General features: G+C 48.6%; 2 protein-coding genes across 8 annotated transcripts in view; one reads left to right on the top strand and one right to left on the bottom strand.

The window, feature by feature from the left end:
- RNF141 (ring finger protein 141) overlaps window positions 1-5,330 on the top strand; it is a 55,172-nt gene extending 49,842 nt beyond the window's left edge. Inside the window, exon 6 of the mRNA XM_037839991.1 lies at window positions 3,675-5,330. Coding sequence (XP_037695919.1) covers window positions 3,675-3,687 — 13 coding nt within the window. The 3' untranslated portion in view covers window positions 3,688-5,330. The remainder of the gene's footprint in view (window positions 1-3,674) is intronic.
- Window positions 1-18,890, bottom strand: part of AMPD3 (adenosine monophosphate deaminase 3) — an 89,167-nt gene that overhangs the window by 27,497 nt on the left and 42,780 nt on the right. For 6 of the 7 annotated variants that reach the window (XR_005217442.1, XM_037839985.1, XM_037839983.1 and 3 more), the window contains exons 2-5: window positions 16,341-16,566; window positions 7,120-7,327; window positions 3,868-4,030; window positions 1,561-1,780 (exon numbers count right to left, since the gene is read on the bottom strand). Coding sequence is in view for 6 of the 7 variants with exons in the window: in XM_037839985.1 (XP_037695913.1) it covers window positions 1,561-1,780; window positions 3,868-4,030; window positions 7,120-7,327; window positions 16,341-16,566 (817 nt within the window). In the remaining variant the exon portion in view is untranslated. The remainder of the gene's footprint in view (window positions 1-1,560; window positions 1,781-3,867; window positions 4,031-7,119; window positions 7,328-16,340; window positions 16,567-18,890) is intronic. The other variant, XM_037839984.1, reaches the window with a different exon arrangement.

Here is an 18,890-nt window from a genome sequence, read left to right on the forward strand (position 1 = left end):
TCAGCCACCTTTAATTCCTTGAAAGGAGTTTAACTTCTGCCCATAAGAGCAGTAAGAGTCAAACTATAACGTGTGACCTGCCACCTTGAGGTGAAGGGATAACTCCCTTCTGACAAATGGCCATCCCCCAAATCCCAAGACCCAAGGACCTCTCAACTCTCTGAGATTTTAGGACAAGAGGAAGATGTGTTGCATCAAGGGCAGATTAGGAATGAAGGGATGTTTGTTGTTGGGACAGGAATCTCTGTGATGCTCCCAAATTCCCTTACACTCAAGGATGGAGCTGAAGGGCATTGGAGATTTTCTCAGCCAAGAAAGGCCACTGGAGGGGAGGGGTGCTCACTGCTTGTGGCCACCTTCCCAGATGCCTGGCCACATACCCACGTCCACCAGAACCTTCAGCTGCAATTTATACCACCCCGCTTCCTTGTGGCTCTTAAGCAAACAGCTGCTCCCTTTTCATTCAAACACTGAGAAGGGTGGCTGCCAACCCTGTAAACTATGCAATCCTCTGTCTGCAGAGCTAAACCCGGGAGAGTCTCAGAGTCAAAAGGGATGATGTTGAAGGTCATCTCATCCAGCCCTCTCAGCATAGGCAGGTCTCCCCGCAATAACTTCCCTGACCGGATGACCACTGCTCACACACCTCCCAGGACAGCCAGTTCCCTCCATCTTCTCCTCCCTCCCCATGCTTTCCCTAAAAGCCTCCTGGGACTGGCCCACCCCCAACCAGGTCTTAGTTCTACCCTCAGATCATGGAGGACAAAGAGCCACGTTGCCTGGTTCACCTGGCAACCCATTCTCCATTGGATGCTAGCATCTCACCCATTCCCAGAAAAAAACAAAAAGCAGGAGCAAGCAAGATGTTCATCAGCCGGCACCATCACCCGCTTCCTCCTTCAGACTCCCCATGTGGCCACTCCAAGGCTCTCAGGGTCGGGCATGCTGAAATGCCATTGATGATCAGTTTAGTGCTCATCAAGAGAGGGAGGGACCATATTCAGGGAGACAGCTGCCTGACAGGTTATCTCAAGCCAAGCTCATGAAGCATCATGGGGATTGTGGCACCAAGTTCCCCAGCCTCCAGAAACACAGAAAACCCCATGTATGAAGCAACAGTCTCCATCACTTCTCCACCAGCTACATTCACGCCCTGTGCTGGTAACACTCTGCAAGGCTGTGTCCTGCCTGGGGAGAGTGGTGACAGCCATTCTGAGGTGCACAGGTGGCCACCAGCAAAGAGAAGCCAAATGTCTATGTAGAAGGTGCAAGAAGAAGCAATTCTATAAATATGCCGGCTCCTCTGTCCTGCCCGCCCTTCCCCATGCTGAAAGATAGCAAGTTGCCCTGAGAACAGCAGGGGGAGACGATGAAGGAAAACTGCTGCAGAAGCCCACAAAGTACTAGGGAAAGAGGACATCACCCTCTTTCTAGGATGGTTTAGGTGAGGACAGCCCAGAGTAGGGGGGTGACCTCATTGGCCTTTCCCAGAGCCTTCCCATGAAAAGCAGGGGTGGGGGTGCACAGGGGGCGGGGCGCGGAGGTGGGAACCTGGCTTACGTGGGGCCATCGGTGATGAGAGCCAGGATGTGGCTCATGTCCACCGTGTAGGTCTCCAGGTCAGGGTAGGGCAGGCTGTGGGGCTCCTGACGCTCCAGCATCTTCTCGTTGTCGTACACAAACAGGATGCCCGCCTGCATGCAGACCAAGTAGCCCAGGTTGGGGGGTGCGTCATCCAGGCAGTATGGGTCTTCCTGGGGCAGTGGGGGAGGGTGAAAGTCTGCAAAACAGGACTGAGTGATGCCAACGTGCCCCTGACCTCATGAGTTCACGTGGGCTCAAAAGCCACAGTCTCAGCAAGGCCTGCCCTGCCCAACCTAGCTAAACTTCAACCACCCCCACCTGCCTCGACCTTTCATACCCCCTTCTCTGTTTTATTTTTTCTCCTCAGCACTTAACAATGTGTAAAGTAATTTCACTTATTTCTCTTGTGTACTATATGCCTTCCCTACTCAAATAGAAGCTCCATGTGGACAGAGATTGGGGTTTGTTTTGTTCACTGCTGTATCCCCACTGCCTAGAACAGTCCCTGGCACCAGAACAGCCCTGGCACATGACTGGCACTTCAATAATTTTTTTTTAATATAACTGAAATGGGCTTCAGTTTTCCAGGCACTTCAGGACCCCAGGGATGTTGGAAAGGGCAGCTGTGTCTTTTTCCCAAAAAGAAAACAGACAGCACCTGGTTTTGCCCAGCTGGAATAATTGTTCCTGTCCTTCAACATCATCCTGAGCCCAGGGCAGCCCAGGGACTAGATGGAGAAGCCACCACCCCACCCCATGTGGGCACAGAATAGGAACCTTCTGTCCCATAGAACGGGGAATTTCCAACAACAGAGCTATCTGTTTCCCATGGCTGTGGGTAGAATTAGGCCACACAAAGCAGAAAAATCCTCTTTGCTATTTCCCAGCCATGAGACTTTGGGGTAAAGCCCTGGTATCTCTCTGATCCTGTCTCCTCATCTGAGGATAACACCAGTCCTTATAGGGCTGCCTTAAAGTGTGCACAGGAAAATGCTTTGTAAACGCTAATGCCCTACACATAAATTACAGGCATTATTGTCATTACTGTCCCAATGAGACGTCTTGATAAGCAGTCTCTAGCCGAGGAATGAGTTCATGCTAAACAGCAGTAAAACTGGGGTCCTCAACTCTCTGCAGGTCACTCAGCCCCACATAGGAGCCAACTGCCCAGCTGCCAGCCCAGGCTGGAGGGAGCCCTTGGTCCTTCATCAGGCAGGGACAGAGCCCGCTCAGGAGTCCCTCACGAGTCCGGTGGCCACACCTGACAGCCTGGGAGATGGAGGCAGAGTCACAAAGGCCTGGCTGAAGGCACGCCTGCCCTCTTGGAGGGTGCTCCACACTCATGCCCGGGACCCCTGAGTACTCTTGTTTTGTGTAATGTATACATTTGATGGCCATTCCTATCTGTCCTTGCCAAAACTGAGGGAGGTGAGTTCAACTTCCCTCAGAAGGGGAAATGGGCCCAGAAGGGGTAGGTCTTGCCCAGGACACCAGGTGGTAACGGATGCTCAAAGTCCAGGCCTCAGGGCTTCAAGGAAGCCAGTGACGGCCGGGGGGCAGCATCCGGGGTCCCTGGCATTGGCACAGACTGCCAGGCCCTCATCTGCCCCCCACCAGCAACTTTCAAGAGCAAGGTTTCCAGTTGCCCTCATTTACTTTACTCAACTTATAGCCTCTACTGAGCCTAGGTCCTTTACAGGCCAAAAGGACTCCACCAGGAAACCATCCTGCCCCTTCAGATTTCCCCTTCCCTGAACTCCACAGCATAAACATAGCTACCATACATTGAACACTCATTAGATGCCAGGAACGCACTGAGTATGACATGTGCATTCTCCCATTTAATGCTCACAACAGCCCCAGGATATAGACGTTATTATTATCCCTATTCAAAAACTGAGAAACCGAGACTTGGAGAAATGCCTCACCCAACAAAGTAGCAGAGCTGGGATCTGAATGCAGGTACATTCAACTCCAGAGCCTACTGCTGCTCCCGGAACATGCCCTCTCTACCTACCCCTCACCCCCACCCCCACTAGACTACCAATTCAGCATTTACTGTCTGACCGTGTTATTTTAATATTCCACAGCTTCTGCAACTGACCTCTACACGGGGCTAGGCACGCAGCTCAGGCTGAATCGATCCTTGGGAGAACAAGACCATCAGTGAAGGAGAAACCAATATCAGGCCCTGCCTTTAAAACTCCATCTGGGGGAAATGCATCCAGTCAGCAAAATGTCCCAACCAACTCTTGGGCCGTGCCTCCAGCCCCAGCGCCCTACCTGGCAGGCCGTCTTCCAGGGATGTGGTATCGGTCTGCTGATGACCCAGGTACTGGGCTGTGGTCCGTGGGAAGCGGTGGTAGGCAAGCCGTGCATACTTCTCCCGGATCATCAGGGCCTTGGCCAGGCTCTTGGCAGCCTGCTCATAGTCCTCCACAGTGATCTGCAGGAGGGACGAGAGGAGGAAGAGCTGACAAAGCCAGTCTGAGGCCACTACCTGAGAAAGGCCTGCTAGCAAGGCTGGCCATGCTCGTTTCTGGGAACTTGGATTTCAGAAGAGTTCCCACTATTTTCTAACTGATGGTCATGGCTCGCTCTGCCTGAGTGGTTTGCACAAACGATATGGGTTATGCTTAACATCTTATTTCCTTCTGGAGTACTGAATTTCTAATGAGCTTCCCTGATAGAAAAAACTTCACACGTGTTGTGACAATTCGATGCTGGAGGAATTAAGCCCATCTCATGTGACTCCACTGGGAAAGGACTCTTGAAACCTTACACCTAGTTTCCTTCGACCTTGGCCCTATACATCTTTTCCCTTTGCAGATTTTGCCTCATATCCTCTCTCTGTAATCATTTGAGATTTTTTACTGAGTCCTGAGTCCTCCTAGAGAATCTAGGGGGTAGTCTTGGGGCCCTCCAACCCAGGAGGAGAGTTAGGTCTGCTGGGAGGGAGGTGGGGGTTCCGGCCTGCACACCCAGAGGCTAGCCTCACGCGCTGCTGATTAAACCACAAACTGTTGCTGTCCCTGCCCATGAAGAGACAAAGGCAGGATCATAAGCCCCTAGGAGGATGAGTGCCATCATCTTCAGTTGAGAAAATACATGGCTCTTTCAGATATAAAATAAAACTTCTGCATGCTCAACCTGCTGTTTCACCAAACCTAGACTCCTTATTAAATCCGGGTAATCACCTCAATTCATGTAGTCAAGTGCTTATTGACGTATGTTATGTGCCAGACCCTTTCCAAAGATTTCATTTTGGTCTCACCACAACCCATTTTACAAATGGGGAAACTGAGGCCCAGAGAAGCTAAATAATTTGCCAGGACAACACAAAGTCAAAATCCAGACTCTGATCTGCTTTATTGCCAAAGCCCTGGGACATTCTACTTTCCTATAGCTGCTTCATATTCAGAGATGAAAGAGATAAATTTCCACCTTCCAATTCCTCTTAGTCTGTTTGGGAGGGATGAGTATCTCAGAAATCTGAATGTGTTTGAAGCAGCTTAACGGCAGTCAAACAGGGGCCAAGTGACACAGCAGAGGGAGCTTCAGGAGGCTGGGCCAGCAGAGAGTGCAGGGCAGGGCTGCTCTGCTTCAGCAAATGAATAAAACAGAAAGCCTTGCACCTGCCTTCCAGATCCAAAAATATTAATATTTATCATAATTGTTTCAGATATCTTAATATGTCTGATAAACAATCATCACAGATACAGCAAAAATTACCTTCCTCTTTCCCCTACCCCACTGCATCCTCTAAGGAAGTAAATTGGTATATATCCTTCCCATGCATGTTTTTGTACTTTTACTAAAAATGTCTTATTCCTTGCTTATTACGGTAGTAGCTTCTCCTTTGTTGCCTCCAAATGTCCTGACTATCTTGTGTTTATTCCATGTTACACCTTCCAGTGGATGGCCTCCCAGAACAGCAGGAATAGAAAAGCAGACACAAACACCTTAGATAAAAATATGACAAAGCCAAGCACTCTTCCGTAGAACCAATGGACTCAGCCCGGCAAGGGGCTGAAGTCGTGGCTAAGGGTATCAGAGATGCTCTGGACCCCGGCGGGCCTGCAGCCACCAGCAACAGACCCACTGGGTGCTGAGGACATCTGTAAGGTCAGCCTGCCTCTCAAGGATGCTTAGCTCTCCGGGAACCAATTGCAAGTTCAGGAACTCCATGCCCCGCTGCGTGCCAGCCGAGACACTGGTTGAGAGAAGCCAGTTAATGTGCCAGGCCTGTGTCCTCCCGTTCAGCCGGTGATCAGCCCCCCTCGACTTTCCCTTTCCCTGCTTTGACCAGGCCTGAGGCAGGGCGGACACTGAGGTCTCCTGGTCGGGATGCTGCATCTGCAGAGAAGACCTGGTTGTTTCCAATCCTACCTGAAATCTCATCCAGAGGTGCTTAAAGATAATAAATTTATCCTATTAAATAAATTATGATACACCCACATAATAGAATACTTTGGAATACTATGCACTTGTTAAAAAAAAGAACAAGGAAGTACTTTATATATTGATATGGCATTGTCTCCGAAATTAAGTAAAAAAAAAGCGGCAATTTAACTTGTATAGTAAACACCATTTGTGTAACAGCAAACAAATAGATAGATAGTGTGAACACTTAACAGTAGGTGCATACCATCTGTGTGAGAGCACACAAGAAACCAAAACAATGGTTGCCTCTAAGGACAAGAATCAGGTAGCTGGGGACAGATTTTACTGGATACCAAATTTGTACCATATGCAAATATTCTCTATCACACACACAAAAATCAAATTTTTTTAAATTAGGGGAAACTTTACAAGGAGAGTAATAAGCTAATTTACTTTCTCAGATATATGTATTGTAAAACTACTGATAAAAAAAAATGAGAGACTAACAAGGCCAACTGAAGCACAAGCAGGGGGCTGAAGGCAAGGGAGACAGAACCAAGCTTAATCCTGGTGCTGATCCGGGAATATTTCTCTTCAGGAAGTAAGCAAGTAAAATGCATCATCCAATCAGGTGAAATTAGCACATTTTCAGTGACTGACTAAACTGCCTTGCTGTAAACCAAGTCTGCTCACTTTCTAATCAAGAAAGGGTCTAGCCTGTATTTAAGGCTCTTGAAGCAAAGCAGGTTAAGAAGAGCTGAATAAGAAGAGTGAAATAACCAATTTCACGCAAACCAGTCAATACCATGACTTTGAATCCATCAAACATTTGGGAACACTAAGGGTCCCAAGCCAACACCTTTCTCAGTGGGCCACATGGATAGAGGGCAGCATTCCGGGCCTACGGGCCACAGCCACAGATGCAGCCCTCAGCCGTCCTCAAGGGGATGGGGCCGCCCCTAACACACACACACCCCACAGCCTCGGTCAGGGTCCTCCTCCTCCTCAGACTCCTCCCAGGCACCCACAGGTCAGGGCCAGGCTTGGAGGGTGGGCACGACCCCAGTGGCCTGAGGGGTCCTGCATCCAAGGAGCACCCGGCACTCCCACGGCCCCCAGAGCCAGCAGGGAAGGGGAGTGGGGACGCCTTACCCCTGCACAGTAATCTCCGCTGATGGTGACCCGCTGGAACTCGGGCATGCCGTAGTCTTGCGCTGGCGTAGTCTGGGAAGTGATTGCAGCGATCACGGGAGTGGTGGGAGACACGGCTGGACTGGCTGTCGGGAAGCCCTTCCAATCTTGCTGCGCTGGCATTTGCAGAGACAGGGACCGGGACCGAATCATCTTGAAACTTTTCTTTCTAAGAGCCAAGGACAAGGAAAAGTGGAAGACATCAGCTGCTAATTTGGGGTGAGTGATAAAGGGTCTGTTATGTCCAAGGCAGGATTATTTTGCTATGATTAATCACTGGTGCTGGCCCTACCATTAAGAAGTTTCAAATTATTTATGCCTTCATCTTACATACATCCCTCAGTCGGAAATACAAAACAGCCCTCTAGACACTAAGAACTGCTTTGGGCTGGGTTTGTAAGGCACACAGGGCATTAGTCGGCAAACACCATTGGAGACAGGTGGGCAGGCGGGCAGGCAAGCCACACTGCAGGGGCCCTAGCATGAGAGGGCATGAGACAAGGATGTCAAATCAACCAGGATTTCCCCCAGGAAAGTATGCTGTCTTCAGATGACCCAAACTCTAAGTCCCAGCATATGCACAATCAGGAAAGAATATGAACAGGGTCACAGACAGACAGTCACACTGCATTGCACAGAGTGAGAAATTTGGGGCAGTGGAACCAGAAGAGATCATGATGATCAACTAGTCCACCCTCTGTTTCATAGAGAAGGTGTCAGGGGCCCTGAGAGGGGCAGGGACTCATATAAAATCACACAGCAAAGAGGCAGTAGACCCTGGCCTCCCACCTCCCTGGTGCCTGCTCCCCCCAGTCATCCCTGCTGCTCCTTCCTCAAGCCTGTCATTTGCCATCTTGGCTAATGCTACTGGAGCAGGCACAGATCTAGATCTCTGTTATAGGACAAGGATTGATCAGCATCAATTTCAGGTCCCTCTGGATCTGTCACCTTGGCACCAAAAGGTGATTTCACTAACTCTTTGAATAGAGGGGCACGAGGCTGGCTTAAAACACCACAAACTCGTGCTTATTTGCAAGGCTGTTTTGTGATAGCTCCATATTCCAAAATAGTACCCCAGATCCTGGAATCACCCAGGAAGGGGGTTAACCAGCAGTAGGTGAGGTCATCAATACCCCCTTCTCCCGTGTCTCTTTCTGCCTGTAATGGGACCCAGCCTCCCCGTAGTGTCACCCAGCAGTGTCCAGTGCCAGAAACGAGCTGACTACTTGCTCTATCTGTGCCAGAGGAGACAGGAGTCACCTGGGTGTCTATCCCACCACAACCAGGGCCACTGGCCCCTGCAAAGGACTCAGTGACAACTGTGCTCCACTAGAGCCCAATGAACCCCTCCTCTCCAGGCACCAGGGACACTCTGAGGGTGTGGAGAAATTGAATGATCCCCACATCAGCGTCTTGGCTCACCCCAAAGCGGCTGTCTTCCTCCTGGCTCTTGGCCAGCTCTCCTACTGACAGACCTGATTTTTCAGTAACTCCTCTGCAGTAACTCTTCCCCTAGTTATACACCCACCAGTTGCCATGGTCCTCTGGTTCTTACCTGCATACCCAGTGTTATCATCTCTTTAGAGACAGGACTATATACAGCTAGAAGATGGAGGTGGCCCTTTTTTACCCTGCCCTACCTCTGGCCCTCTGCATAACAGACACACTGGGATAGTTCAGAATATTCCACCTGAACCCAGGTTGCCCCTGACCTAGGCTTTTCCCAGCCTGCCATACATCTGATGGAGCTGAGCCAGGAAACCCACCCAGCAAAAGATGCTGACTCATGCCACTTGGTCATTCTCAGAGGCAGGTTCCCCTTGAAAGATGAAGTTCTCACTTTGGCATCTTCTGGATGTTCACACCCAGAGGAAGCGCCATTCCTTTGGGCTCCCTCTGGCATCCTGACAGGCTCCGCCAGGTCCCATGAGATGCTGGCTTCTGTGTCACTCACATGCCCACCAGGTTACTGTTTTTACCTCTGTGCCAACCTCACCCCTGCAGGCCTCAGTCAGTGGTGCTTGAGATCAGGCACTGCCAAGCAGCAGCAGCAGGTGAGCTCTAAGGTGAGAGGGGAAAAGCCACCATGGACAGGAAGCTGGAAGGCTGCGTGAGCCGAGAGCCCACCAGGCTTTTCCATATTCTTCTGCCCCAGTGAAGAAGCCAGTGCTCACCAGCAGGTGCCCAAAGAATTCTCCTCTTAAAAACATCCAATGGATTATAGCCTTGGTCTTCAGGCAAGTTCTAGACTGTCACAAATGAATATCCATAGGCTGAGAGCTCAGACTTTATTGTAGACACCAGGAATAGGTTTAACGACAGAGGGGCAAATCCTCACCGTGGGGCTTGGAATAACCAGAAAGCTAACATTCCTATCTCAGAAAGTTGGAAGCGCTGAGTGGAGCCCAAGGAGAAGGTTCCATATTTATTTTCCATTGCTGCATAATTGTCACAAACTTAGTGGCTTAAAACACTACCTATTAATTAGCTCACAGTTCTACAGGTGAGACGTCTGGGTGTGCTTGTTTGGGTTCTCTGCTTCAGTTATCAAAAGGCTGAAATCCAAATGCCAGTCATGCTAGGCTTTAATTCAAAGGCTCTGGAAAATAATTCACTTCCAAGCTCATTCAGGTTGTTGGCAGAATTCAGTTTCATGTGGCTGTAAGACTGAGGTCCCTAGTTCCTTGGTGTTGGCCAGGGGGTCACTCTCAGCTCCTGTGGCTGCTCTCTGATCCTTGCACACACCTCCCTCCATCTTCAAAGCCAGCAACAATGTGTCCTTCTGGTGCTTCAAATCTCTCTGGCATCCCCTTGTACCATCAGCCCAAGCAAGCTCTCTGCTTTTAAGGGCTCATGTGATTAGATCAGGCCCACCCAGATAACCTCCCATTTTAGTCAACTGTGCCTTATACTATAACATAATCATGGGAGTGAGATCTCAGCAAATTCAGAGTTTGGGGATTAGGGAGGGGCCTCTTTGGGGGTCATTTTAGAAATTCTTCTTACCATAGGCCCAGATCTCATAACCATTTTATATGACTGAAGCTCAGCCAACAGAAGTTGAGTGTGGTAGCTGAATGGCTAAGTGTGTGTGTGTGTGCATATGGGTACCCCTCTTTCCCTCAAGGCTGTCTGAAGCCCCACACATGCACAATACTAAAATAATTTTATTATTAAAATGAAATAATAAAAGAAGTTACCTAAACTTCATTTGAATTATAGAACCATAGGGTCTCCTACTTGGAAAGGACCTCAAAGATGACCCACCCCAGTCCTCCCACTAAGGCAGCCTTTGCTTGACTACCTCCAGTGACAGAGAGCTTGCTACTTTCCTGAATAAGACATCAGCATCCAATCATTTATTTAATAAGCCATTATCAAGCACCTATTCTGAGCCAGGCCAGTGCTAAGCACAAAAACACAAAGCTGACCAAGACTTGATCTGTTGCCACTATTAGAAAGCATGTCCTTATGATGGGTCAAGATCTGTCTGCACCCAGTCCCACCTGTCGTGGCTCATGCTAGGCCTTGGGGCACCAGAGTAAGGCAGCTCCCTCTGCCACATGAGAGCCTGCCAGGTATTGAGAGACAGCTGGCATGCCCCTTCCTTCTCCTGCCCACATATGTGCACCTGGCAAAAAACACCCTCCTGCCAAGGAGCTGGCAGAGTATGAAGTTATGAGGACACTGAGCTCCAGGCCAAGCCAAAGGGTCAAGAAGCAGCTTTGTCATCCCTGACCTGGCAGTCCTCCCAGACCAGACCAGGACCTCAAGGCAAGGAGCTGATCTGGCCATGTAGGTTGTTATTTCAGCACCTCGCAGCACCAATCTGGTGCCACACCCACTCTAGGACCCTTGCTGTCCTCCCAGGGGCACACCCCACCCCCGCCATCCACAGTGCCCCCCCTTACCCTGCCCCACTCCCCAGCCCTCCTTAGCTCCTGGAACCAGGCATCTCAGAGCCTTCCTGTTATAACATCTGATTCCTGTGCTCAATTCAAGACCCCTCCGGGCCCTCATTGCTCTTCTGGAGAGTAACGTGCAATTCCCTAGGGGTCTTCTGAAGCCCAGTGCCCTGTGTAGTCTGTCAGAGGACTTCCAGGTAGGAAGGGGCACCAGAGAAAACCTTTCACCAAAGGCTCTCAAATGCGTACACTGAGTTGGGGATGACACATGGACTGTGTGCCAGGCCAGGTCCTGGGGATAAACAGGCAGAGAAAATACAGCCCTTGACTGCAGGGACCGACTGTGTGATGGCTTAGATGAATCCAGATAGTTCAACCGATTGTTACCATAAAACGTGTCCAGTGCAATGAGATGCCCTGGATATTTGGGGGCCCCAGAGGAGACACCTAATCCAGCCTGAGGGGTGGGGTGCAGCAGAGTAGCAGAAACAGGGGAGGCTCCTCCATCATTTTCAGGGGAAGAGAAGAACATTTCAGAACAGGGAGGACTGTCTGAACCCACACACACTCAGGTGGTTCCAGACGGCAGCCCTTACCACACCCCTCCAGATGAGAATTATTACTCCCAAGGTTCAAGGCAGAGTCACAAACCAGCATGGGGTTTTTATTAACAAGTTGAATTTGAATACCATTAGGTGGGGCTGGCATTTTCCACTCCCACGGGCTCCCCTGCACCTCTTGCTTACACTGTCCACTGCACTGATTCCTGGCCTAAGGAGCATGGGACTCCTGGCCTAAGGAGGAGACCGGCACCTAGTCTGTGGCTGAGACCAAAGGTTCCCAGCCCCTCTGAAAGGCAAACATGGACGTGAGTGACCACAATGCATGTGGCGTGGTAGACGCTGTGAGAGAGGCCTGCAGGGAGCACAGGGGCCCCCAGAGAGCACCTACCCTGCATGCACGGTCACAGTGGGCGCAGCTTTGATTCAAACACCCTGAAGTCCACCAAGTGTAAAGACTGAGAATCCCACCCCTGTCTCTTCTGCCACTCCTTTCCCCCTCCTGAGTGTGGGTCTCCACCGTCCTTTTCCCCAACCTTTCCGGGCTGCCATTCCTCACGAAAGACCCCAGATGTCAAAATGAAGTACAATTTTTATAACCTTTTAAGTCAAGTTTTATAGTTGATATTCTCAACTTTAAAAGCAGATGAGTTGACTGTTTCCAATGCAGCTTCTTTGTCAATGGCCCTGAATTTTAAAATATGTCACCCACCCCTAAATGTTTTATAACACTTTAGTTGTGCAATGCTCATTTTGTAATAACTATTTGCGTGTCTATTTTACTCAAAACATTCTTGGGGGAACATTCTGGATAGCCAATTTTTCCAGATAACAAAGTCTGCCTCCTTTATTCCCCAATTAAAAAAAATTTTTTTTGGTGTGATTTAATGAAATACGTAATTCCTGCATTCTTAATCAGAGCATGCTGAGCATGATTCAAGCTTTTCTTGATGACTCCAGGTCATCATTGTGTTCTTTAGTCACAATCTGAGAGGCAGTTTGTCCCTAGACTGCTGTGTTTTGAGTTCTTGCATCTGCTTTTCATAAATATTCTGTTTCCTCCTTCACTGTTAGCCGTCACATAATAACAAAACCAACAACACTAATGATGCTATTAGCACTGTGCTAAGCATTTAATATATATTAGTTCATTTAACTCTTACAAGGTGGGTCCTATTTACTCATCATCCTCATTTTGCTGATCAGGAAACTGAGGCTCAGGCAGTTGAGAGCCTTGCATAAGGCAACTGACACCGAAGCCTGTACTCACCATCACTGTATGTCACTTCCACCATCCTACTCCCCACTTCTAATTTGCTACTTTAAATCTGCCACAGGATAAGTAACAAGAGAGCCAAGCTTATTAGAGCTCTGTGTACAGTAAGAATAATTAGGAGACCAAGTTTAGGGGGGTAACAGCTGAAGGGTACAGGGTTTCTTTAGGGAGTGATAAAAATGTTCTAAAATTAATTGTCGTGATGGCCGCACACCTCTGTGAATATTATACTAAACTCCATTGACTGTACACTCTAAATGGGCAAATTTTATGTCTCAATAAAGCTGTTTAAGAAGAAGAAGAAAAAGAAATAGGAAAGCCTGAGGAGCCCTAATGTGCATTTTGGTTGCTGAGGAATTTTTCACATTGTTGTCCATGTTGCCCAAGTTCCAACTATGTACATTTTAGGGAGGTGAACCTGAGCTAGAAGAAGTAGATGAGCTTCAAAGTGAAAACAAAAGATAGCTTCTAGGCTCCACCAGGGTTTTCCTGTCTTCTTGTCTTGCTTCCTAACTTTGATTTCAGAGATAGTACCCCCCTCCCTCTCGCCTTGGCCCCACCTCTGGGTTTCAGGGGACCTGGCCACTGGCCTTGTGACCTGGGCCCGGCCTGGCCTCCTGAACAACTGCTTCTCTGAGCATCCTTGAGCACTCAAGAATGAACGACTGGAGTCAGTCCCCAACCCTGGAAGGAGCAGTCTGCATCCAGCTTAGGCTCTTACAGCTGCTGCCATCCTGGACAACAAGCTTGCATGTTTTAAGTGCTCCTCTTTCTTGCTCACAGCCCAAGTTTTCCTTCTTTTTTGTAAGACTTTGCTTTACTTCCATGGCTCTAGCTTGTGCCTTTATATTACACTTAACGATAGATTTTTTAATGAGAGAAAAACAAAATTGTTGTAAAGAAAAGCCTTCTCCTTGCTCCAGGAGTATTCAAGCTTGTCAGAGGACCTGGGCCAGGGGTGGGCTTTTTCCAAACTGGAAGCCCATCTCCTTCACAGTTGGAAACACAAACCTACAGATTCTGGGTGTCTGAAGACTTGTTGCTGGTTCCAGGCCTTGGGCTCCTTTTGGGAAGGCCCTGTGTCTCCATTTATATCCCAGAATGTCAGGGAGGTCCCAGGGATGAAGAGGGACCTGGGGAGAGGGTGTCCTCCAAGAAACTGTCAACATCTGAATATTTGGATAAAAGTGCCCCTAGTGAGCAGTGAAGGGAAGAGACAAAATTAGGGTGCACAGCCCTGGAGGACACTGGGACACCTGACAGATGGTCCAGGGACCAGGTCATCCTTTGGCAGAGAAGAAACCAATGGACAAAGGGAAGCCTTGGCCCTGCCTCCCTCCATTTCACTGGGAAGTCAGCAGTCGCACCATGAGATGCCGAAGCCCAGGGTCATTCCACTGTCTACAGAGGATCCAAAACACCCAGCCCTGACTGGAGAAGGGACAGCCTCATAGTAAGTAATTCTGTATTGAAAACCGACTTCAGAAACATACTATTTCTGGTAATAAAAAATATCAGGACTCCTTCTCTTCTGGTTATTTAGGGGCTAGAATGCTCAATTCGTAACACTCAGAAAGTCCTGCAGGCCACTCAGTTCATCAAGGTAGCCCCTCTGTTGGGCAGATGCAGTGTGGACAAGGGTCTCTACAGTCACTCCTTTCTCTGCCCTTCAGGGATGGCCACGGCTGCTTGGCCCGGGGTTGCCCCACCTCGCCCAGCACAAGGCCGGAACTCAGAATGACTCCTTCACTTCCTGGGCTCACAGCCCCTGAGAGGAAGGAAAGCATTATGGATAGCGAAGCCCTGCATTTGCCTTTATACCAGTAGCCAATTTTCTAGTTCTTTCCCTAAAAAGTTAAAGAAATGCTGAAATTCTATATTACCAAGAAAGGAAAAGACATGCCTCTAAAAATAAGGACCTGATCCTGAGCTAGGTCTCAGAGAGGGCTTCAAGTGCTACTCACCTTAGCTACTGAAATCTGCAGTGAGCTGGGCAGGCAGGGACCCAGCTGTGGCCCTACTAGACACTTTCTCAAAGCTTTTTATTCTTTCCTTCTGCTCGTTCAGGTGAGATAAAATGTGAAAGGACTAGGTCTTCCCATTGCACTTGGACTAAGACCCAAACTGTTTATCAGGCACTAGGAGGCCAGTCTGACGTGGGCCCTGCCTATCCCTCCAGCCTTTTGTCCTCTCACTTTTCCCTTTAACCACACCTCTAGCCACACGGGCCTCCTAGAAGATACCTGAAGGCCTTTGCTCTGGCTGATTCCTCACCCAACTCTTCATGTAGCTGATCCTCTGCATCTTTTAAGTCTCAGCTAAAATGTCACCTCCTTGGAGAGAACTTCCCTGACCGTTCTATCCTAAAAAGGACTCTCTCACCCTTCATTACTCTTTCTCTCTCTCTCAACTCTTTATTTATCTCCTTCATAGCACTTGTGATGGTCCTGGGCCTGATTGTCCCCACATCTGTCCTTCGCCCTCCCCTGCATTTCCCAGTGTGTGTCAGAGGCTTCCAGCTGGGTTTGGCCAATGGGAGGCACTGAGGGAAACAGGAAGATGTAGGGAATGAAGAGCCAGGAAATCTCCATCTCAATCTCAGGAGGTGTCTCTGCAGCTGATGCCTCTCCTCCGTGGCTCCAGTTTCCACAGGACAGGCCCACCAAGGCTCCAGCTTCCCCAGGGTGATCCCACCCTGGGCTCCAGAAATACCACCTCTTTCCATTGTCTCTCCAGCCTAGGTGTGGAAGCTGCTTCCCGCTGTGCCCAGCCTCTGGGGTGGCTCCCTCTCACTTGTGTAACCAGTTCCCTGTGTTAAAATCCTGTTTCCTACTCTCTAGTGGTTTCTGTCTTTCTGGTTAGACCCTGACAGATACAGCACTTCTCATAGCTTGTAATTTTTTTTTATCAATTTGTCCAGTAAATTTCCTATTGTCTAGACCCACAGTAAGCTCTGCAGGACAGGGCCTGTATCTCTCTCATTTATTCTCACATCCTAGTGCCCAGCACAGCACCTGGAAAATAATGACCTGAGTTATTGATGTATAATACTTGTCGCATGATGAATGAAAAGAAATAAAACAGTTATTTCCCAAGAAATTCTTGCATTTCCAAAATGAAAATGGAAATGCCATTTGGAAGTGGCATGTATTTATGTACATGATTTATTATCAAAACTGCAGCAGAAAGAAAGTGGTTTTTGATCTTTTCCAACCAAACAGAGACACAAGGACCTCCTTCCTTCAATAAATAAGTGTTGAATTACGTGATCGTGGTTAAGAAATAAACATGAAGACATGGGCATAAGACCCCCACTCAGCTCCCTCCACTCCCAGGGACACACCAGTTCCCGTGAGGCACCTCATCTCAAGACACACACCCATGGCCTGCCTGGGTTTGCACGACTCTACACACACAAAAGCCAAGTCTTGGGGGACAAACCTTTTTGCAGTTTCTGCAGACTTCTGCTCTGCCAGCTCCTTCTGCAGCTCCCTCTCCTTGGCTTCCTTCTGCCCAATGGGGCAGTCCTCGGGCACGGTGAAGAGGGACAGGGCATCTTTGCTATCTTCTTCTCGGAGCACTTTAGCAAACACCTTCTCGGCCAGGAGCCGGACTTGCTCATCCACTTCAGAGATGTTCAGCTTGGGGAACTGGCGTGGCATCTCGGCTGGCAAAGAAAGAAAATGCATTAACCTTAACGAATGACTGGATGGCCTGAACTCCCGTGTGGGGAAGGAGAAGGCCCTGAGAAAAGGGCCAGGCCCACCAGGTCCTTGGGGTTAGCTGTCTAGGCAGGAATTCAATACGTAATTAAATGAAGAGTGCTGGGCCACTTATATTTCGTGAGAAAACAAATGTTCAGAAGTCAAAGAATGAACTGTTGAACTAGGTATGCTTCTATCTTCCCAAACTCAGGCACCAGCAGCCTTGCCCTTCCAACTTTGCTTCCATGATTGAGAAAGGAGAGGACAGTGTTCAGAACTGTGAGTCTAAGTTATGGTTGCAACCATGATCAAATGTCACTCCCCCACTGCACAGAGAGTAAGCGCGAAGCCTGAAGGGTTTAAGGATGAGCCTAAAATCCCACAAGATTACAACCGAGCCATGGGGAATCTGACACTGTTCATCACATAAACAATGCTGTTTGCAGAAAAAGAATCTGCAGTCATAGTAGCACCCCTCAAACCCTCTAACTAGTCAAAGCAAATAAAATAAAAGGTTTGAAACAAGGACACACTTCATCTTTTACAGCCTAGCCAAAAACTCACTTTCTCAAAAAACCTTTCCCTTATCCACCTGTCTGCATTCTGGTTCCTTACTATCAGTAACTGGCCTCAATTATCTGATTTACTTCTTGTTGTTTGGTTTAACAAACACTTATAAAGCATTTATGGTGTACATGCTGCCAAGCACTTTATACCTATCAGCTCAGTTAACCCTTTTACTCCCAATTTTACAGGTGAGAAAATGAAGACAGAAAGTTAACTTGCCCAGGGTCACTATTCTCAGCTATCCTCTCTCCCGTCTCCTTCTCTGAGCCTCTACTGTGGGATTTGAACCAAGGCACCTGATTCCCGAGTCTGCAGTCTTTACTACACTGTGCTGCTTCTCTTTGTCTTTTCAGGTCTCAGGGCAGGGTCTCCCCACTGTCCCCAGCATAACACGAATGGGTGAATGCTGCATCCTTTTTAATAAGCCACCTTCAACAGGAGCAGCTCTGGAAGAGTAGTTTCCTGTCCACGTATTACCACAGCTTCCTAAAGGTTGGTTTAAAGAGATGAGTGGTTTTGTCAGCCTGAAGTCAGAGGATGAAGGTGAAACAGAGCCCAATTACTCTCTGTCAGGGGGAGGAAGCAATTACACGGCAGGAGGGACTCGCCGAGCAATCACCGGACAGTCATCTGTGAGATGAAGGGATTGGACTAAGTGGTCTCTCAGGCCCTCTCAGTTCTAAGTGCTGTAATTCTAGGTTCCAGAGAGGTGTCTGGTGCTGGGGGAGGCCTGCGGCAGGTGAGCCGAATTCATGTCACAGACAGGGAGGAAAAGAACGCTAGTAGCCTTAGTCAAAGTTTTGCCTGTGTGTCCCTTGATGGTAAAACCAATTTCCTCCTTCCCACCACACCCAGGGGCATGCCTTTCCTGGGCCTCTCTCAGCCCAAGGAGTTGAGTGTGTGGGAGTGGTGCGGAGAGTGATGCTTTGCATTTGACACAGTGCAACTGCAGTGGCCTATGGAAGCAGATACCAAGACAGCAAAGCCCCTCTCCAGAAGAGAGGAACGAGGAACAGAGCTGAATTGAGATTTCCACATCTTGAGAGCAGAGAGTTGAAGCTGGGAGCCATCAGAGCAGAGGCTTGGAGAAGAAGGTGACAGGGGAGAGAACAGTTCAAGGACTAGAAACACAGGAAGTGCCCTCAGGCTGGAACAAGGCTGGCCCCTCCAGCCCCCTAGTCTCGGTCCCCAGGTTAAATGCAGAGTTCCAGAACCCCACATTGCATCTCAGAAGCAGATACCAAACAAATCCCAGGCAAAGGGCAATTAATGCCATAAAGCCTCCCCACTGTTTGACCAAGTAACCCTGCTTCTAGAATTCTTTTTCTAAGAAAAGAATCCAAAAAAAGTACAAAAGTGTTTACCTGAGATCTTTATACAAATCGCTTTAAAATGTCCAAATTAGAGCACACCATTTGAAAAAAACTGTTAAGCAGCCAAAATTATCACTATGAGCAGTGCAATCACACAGAAAACATCCTGTAAACTAAGAGCAAATGAAAAAATTAATACACAGAAGTGCACTGTGCTTTGGTTACAGCTATAGGAAAATGCATCTATGCAAAAGAGACATTCAAGTGACCAGAGAGCAAGATTGCCTAGGGGGAGTGTCTTATTTTGATAATTAATGCTGTCATAATGTCATTTTTAATAACTACAGAGAAGACAGAAAATAAATAGACTTAAAACTTTCTAAAAAGAGAGAAAGAGAGGGAAATAA

Source organism: Choloepus didactylus, chromosome 6 (assembly GCF_015220235.1).
Source record: "Choloepus didactylus isolate mChoDid1 chromosome 6, mChoDid1.pri, whole genome shotgun sequence".
NCBI classification, from domain to species: Eukaryota; Metazoa; Chordata; class Mammalia; order Pilosa; family Megalonychidae; genus Choloepus; species Choloepus didactylus.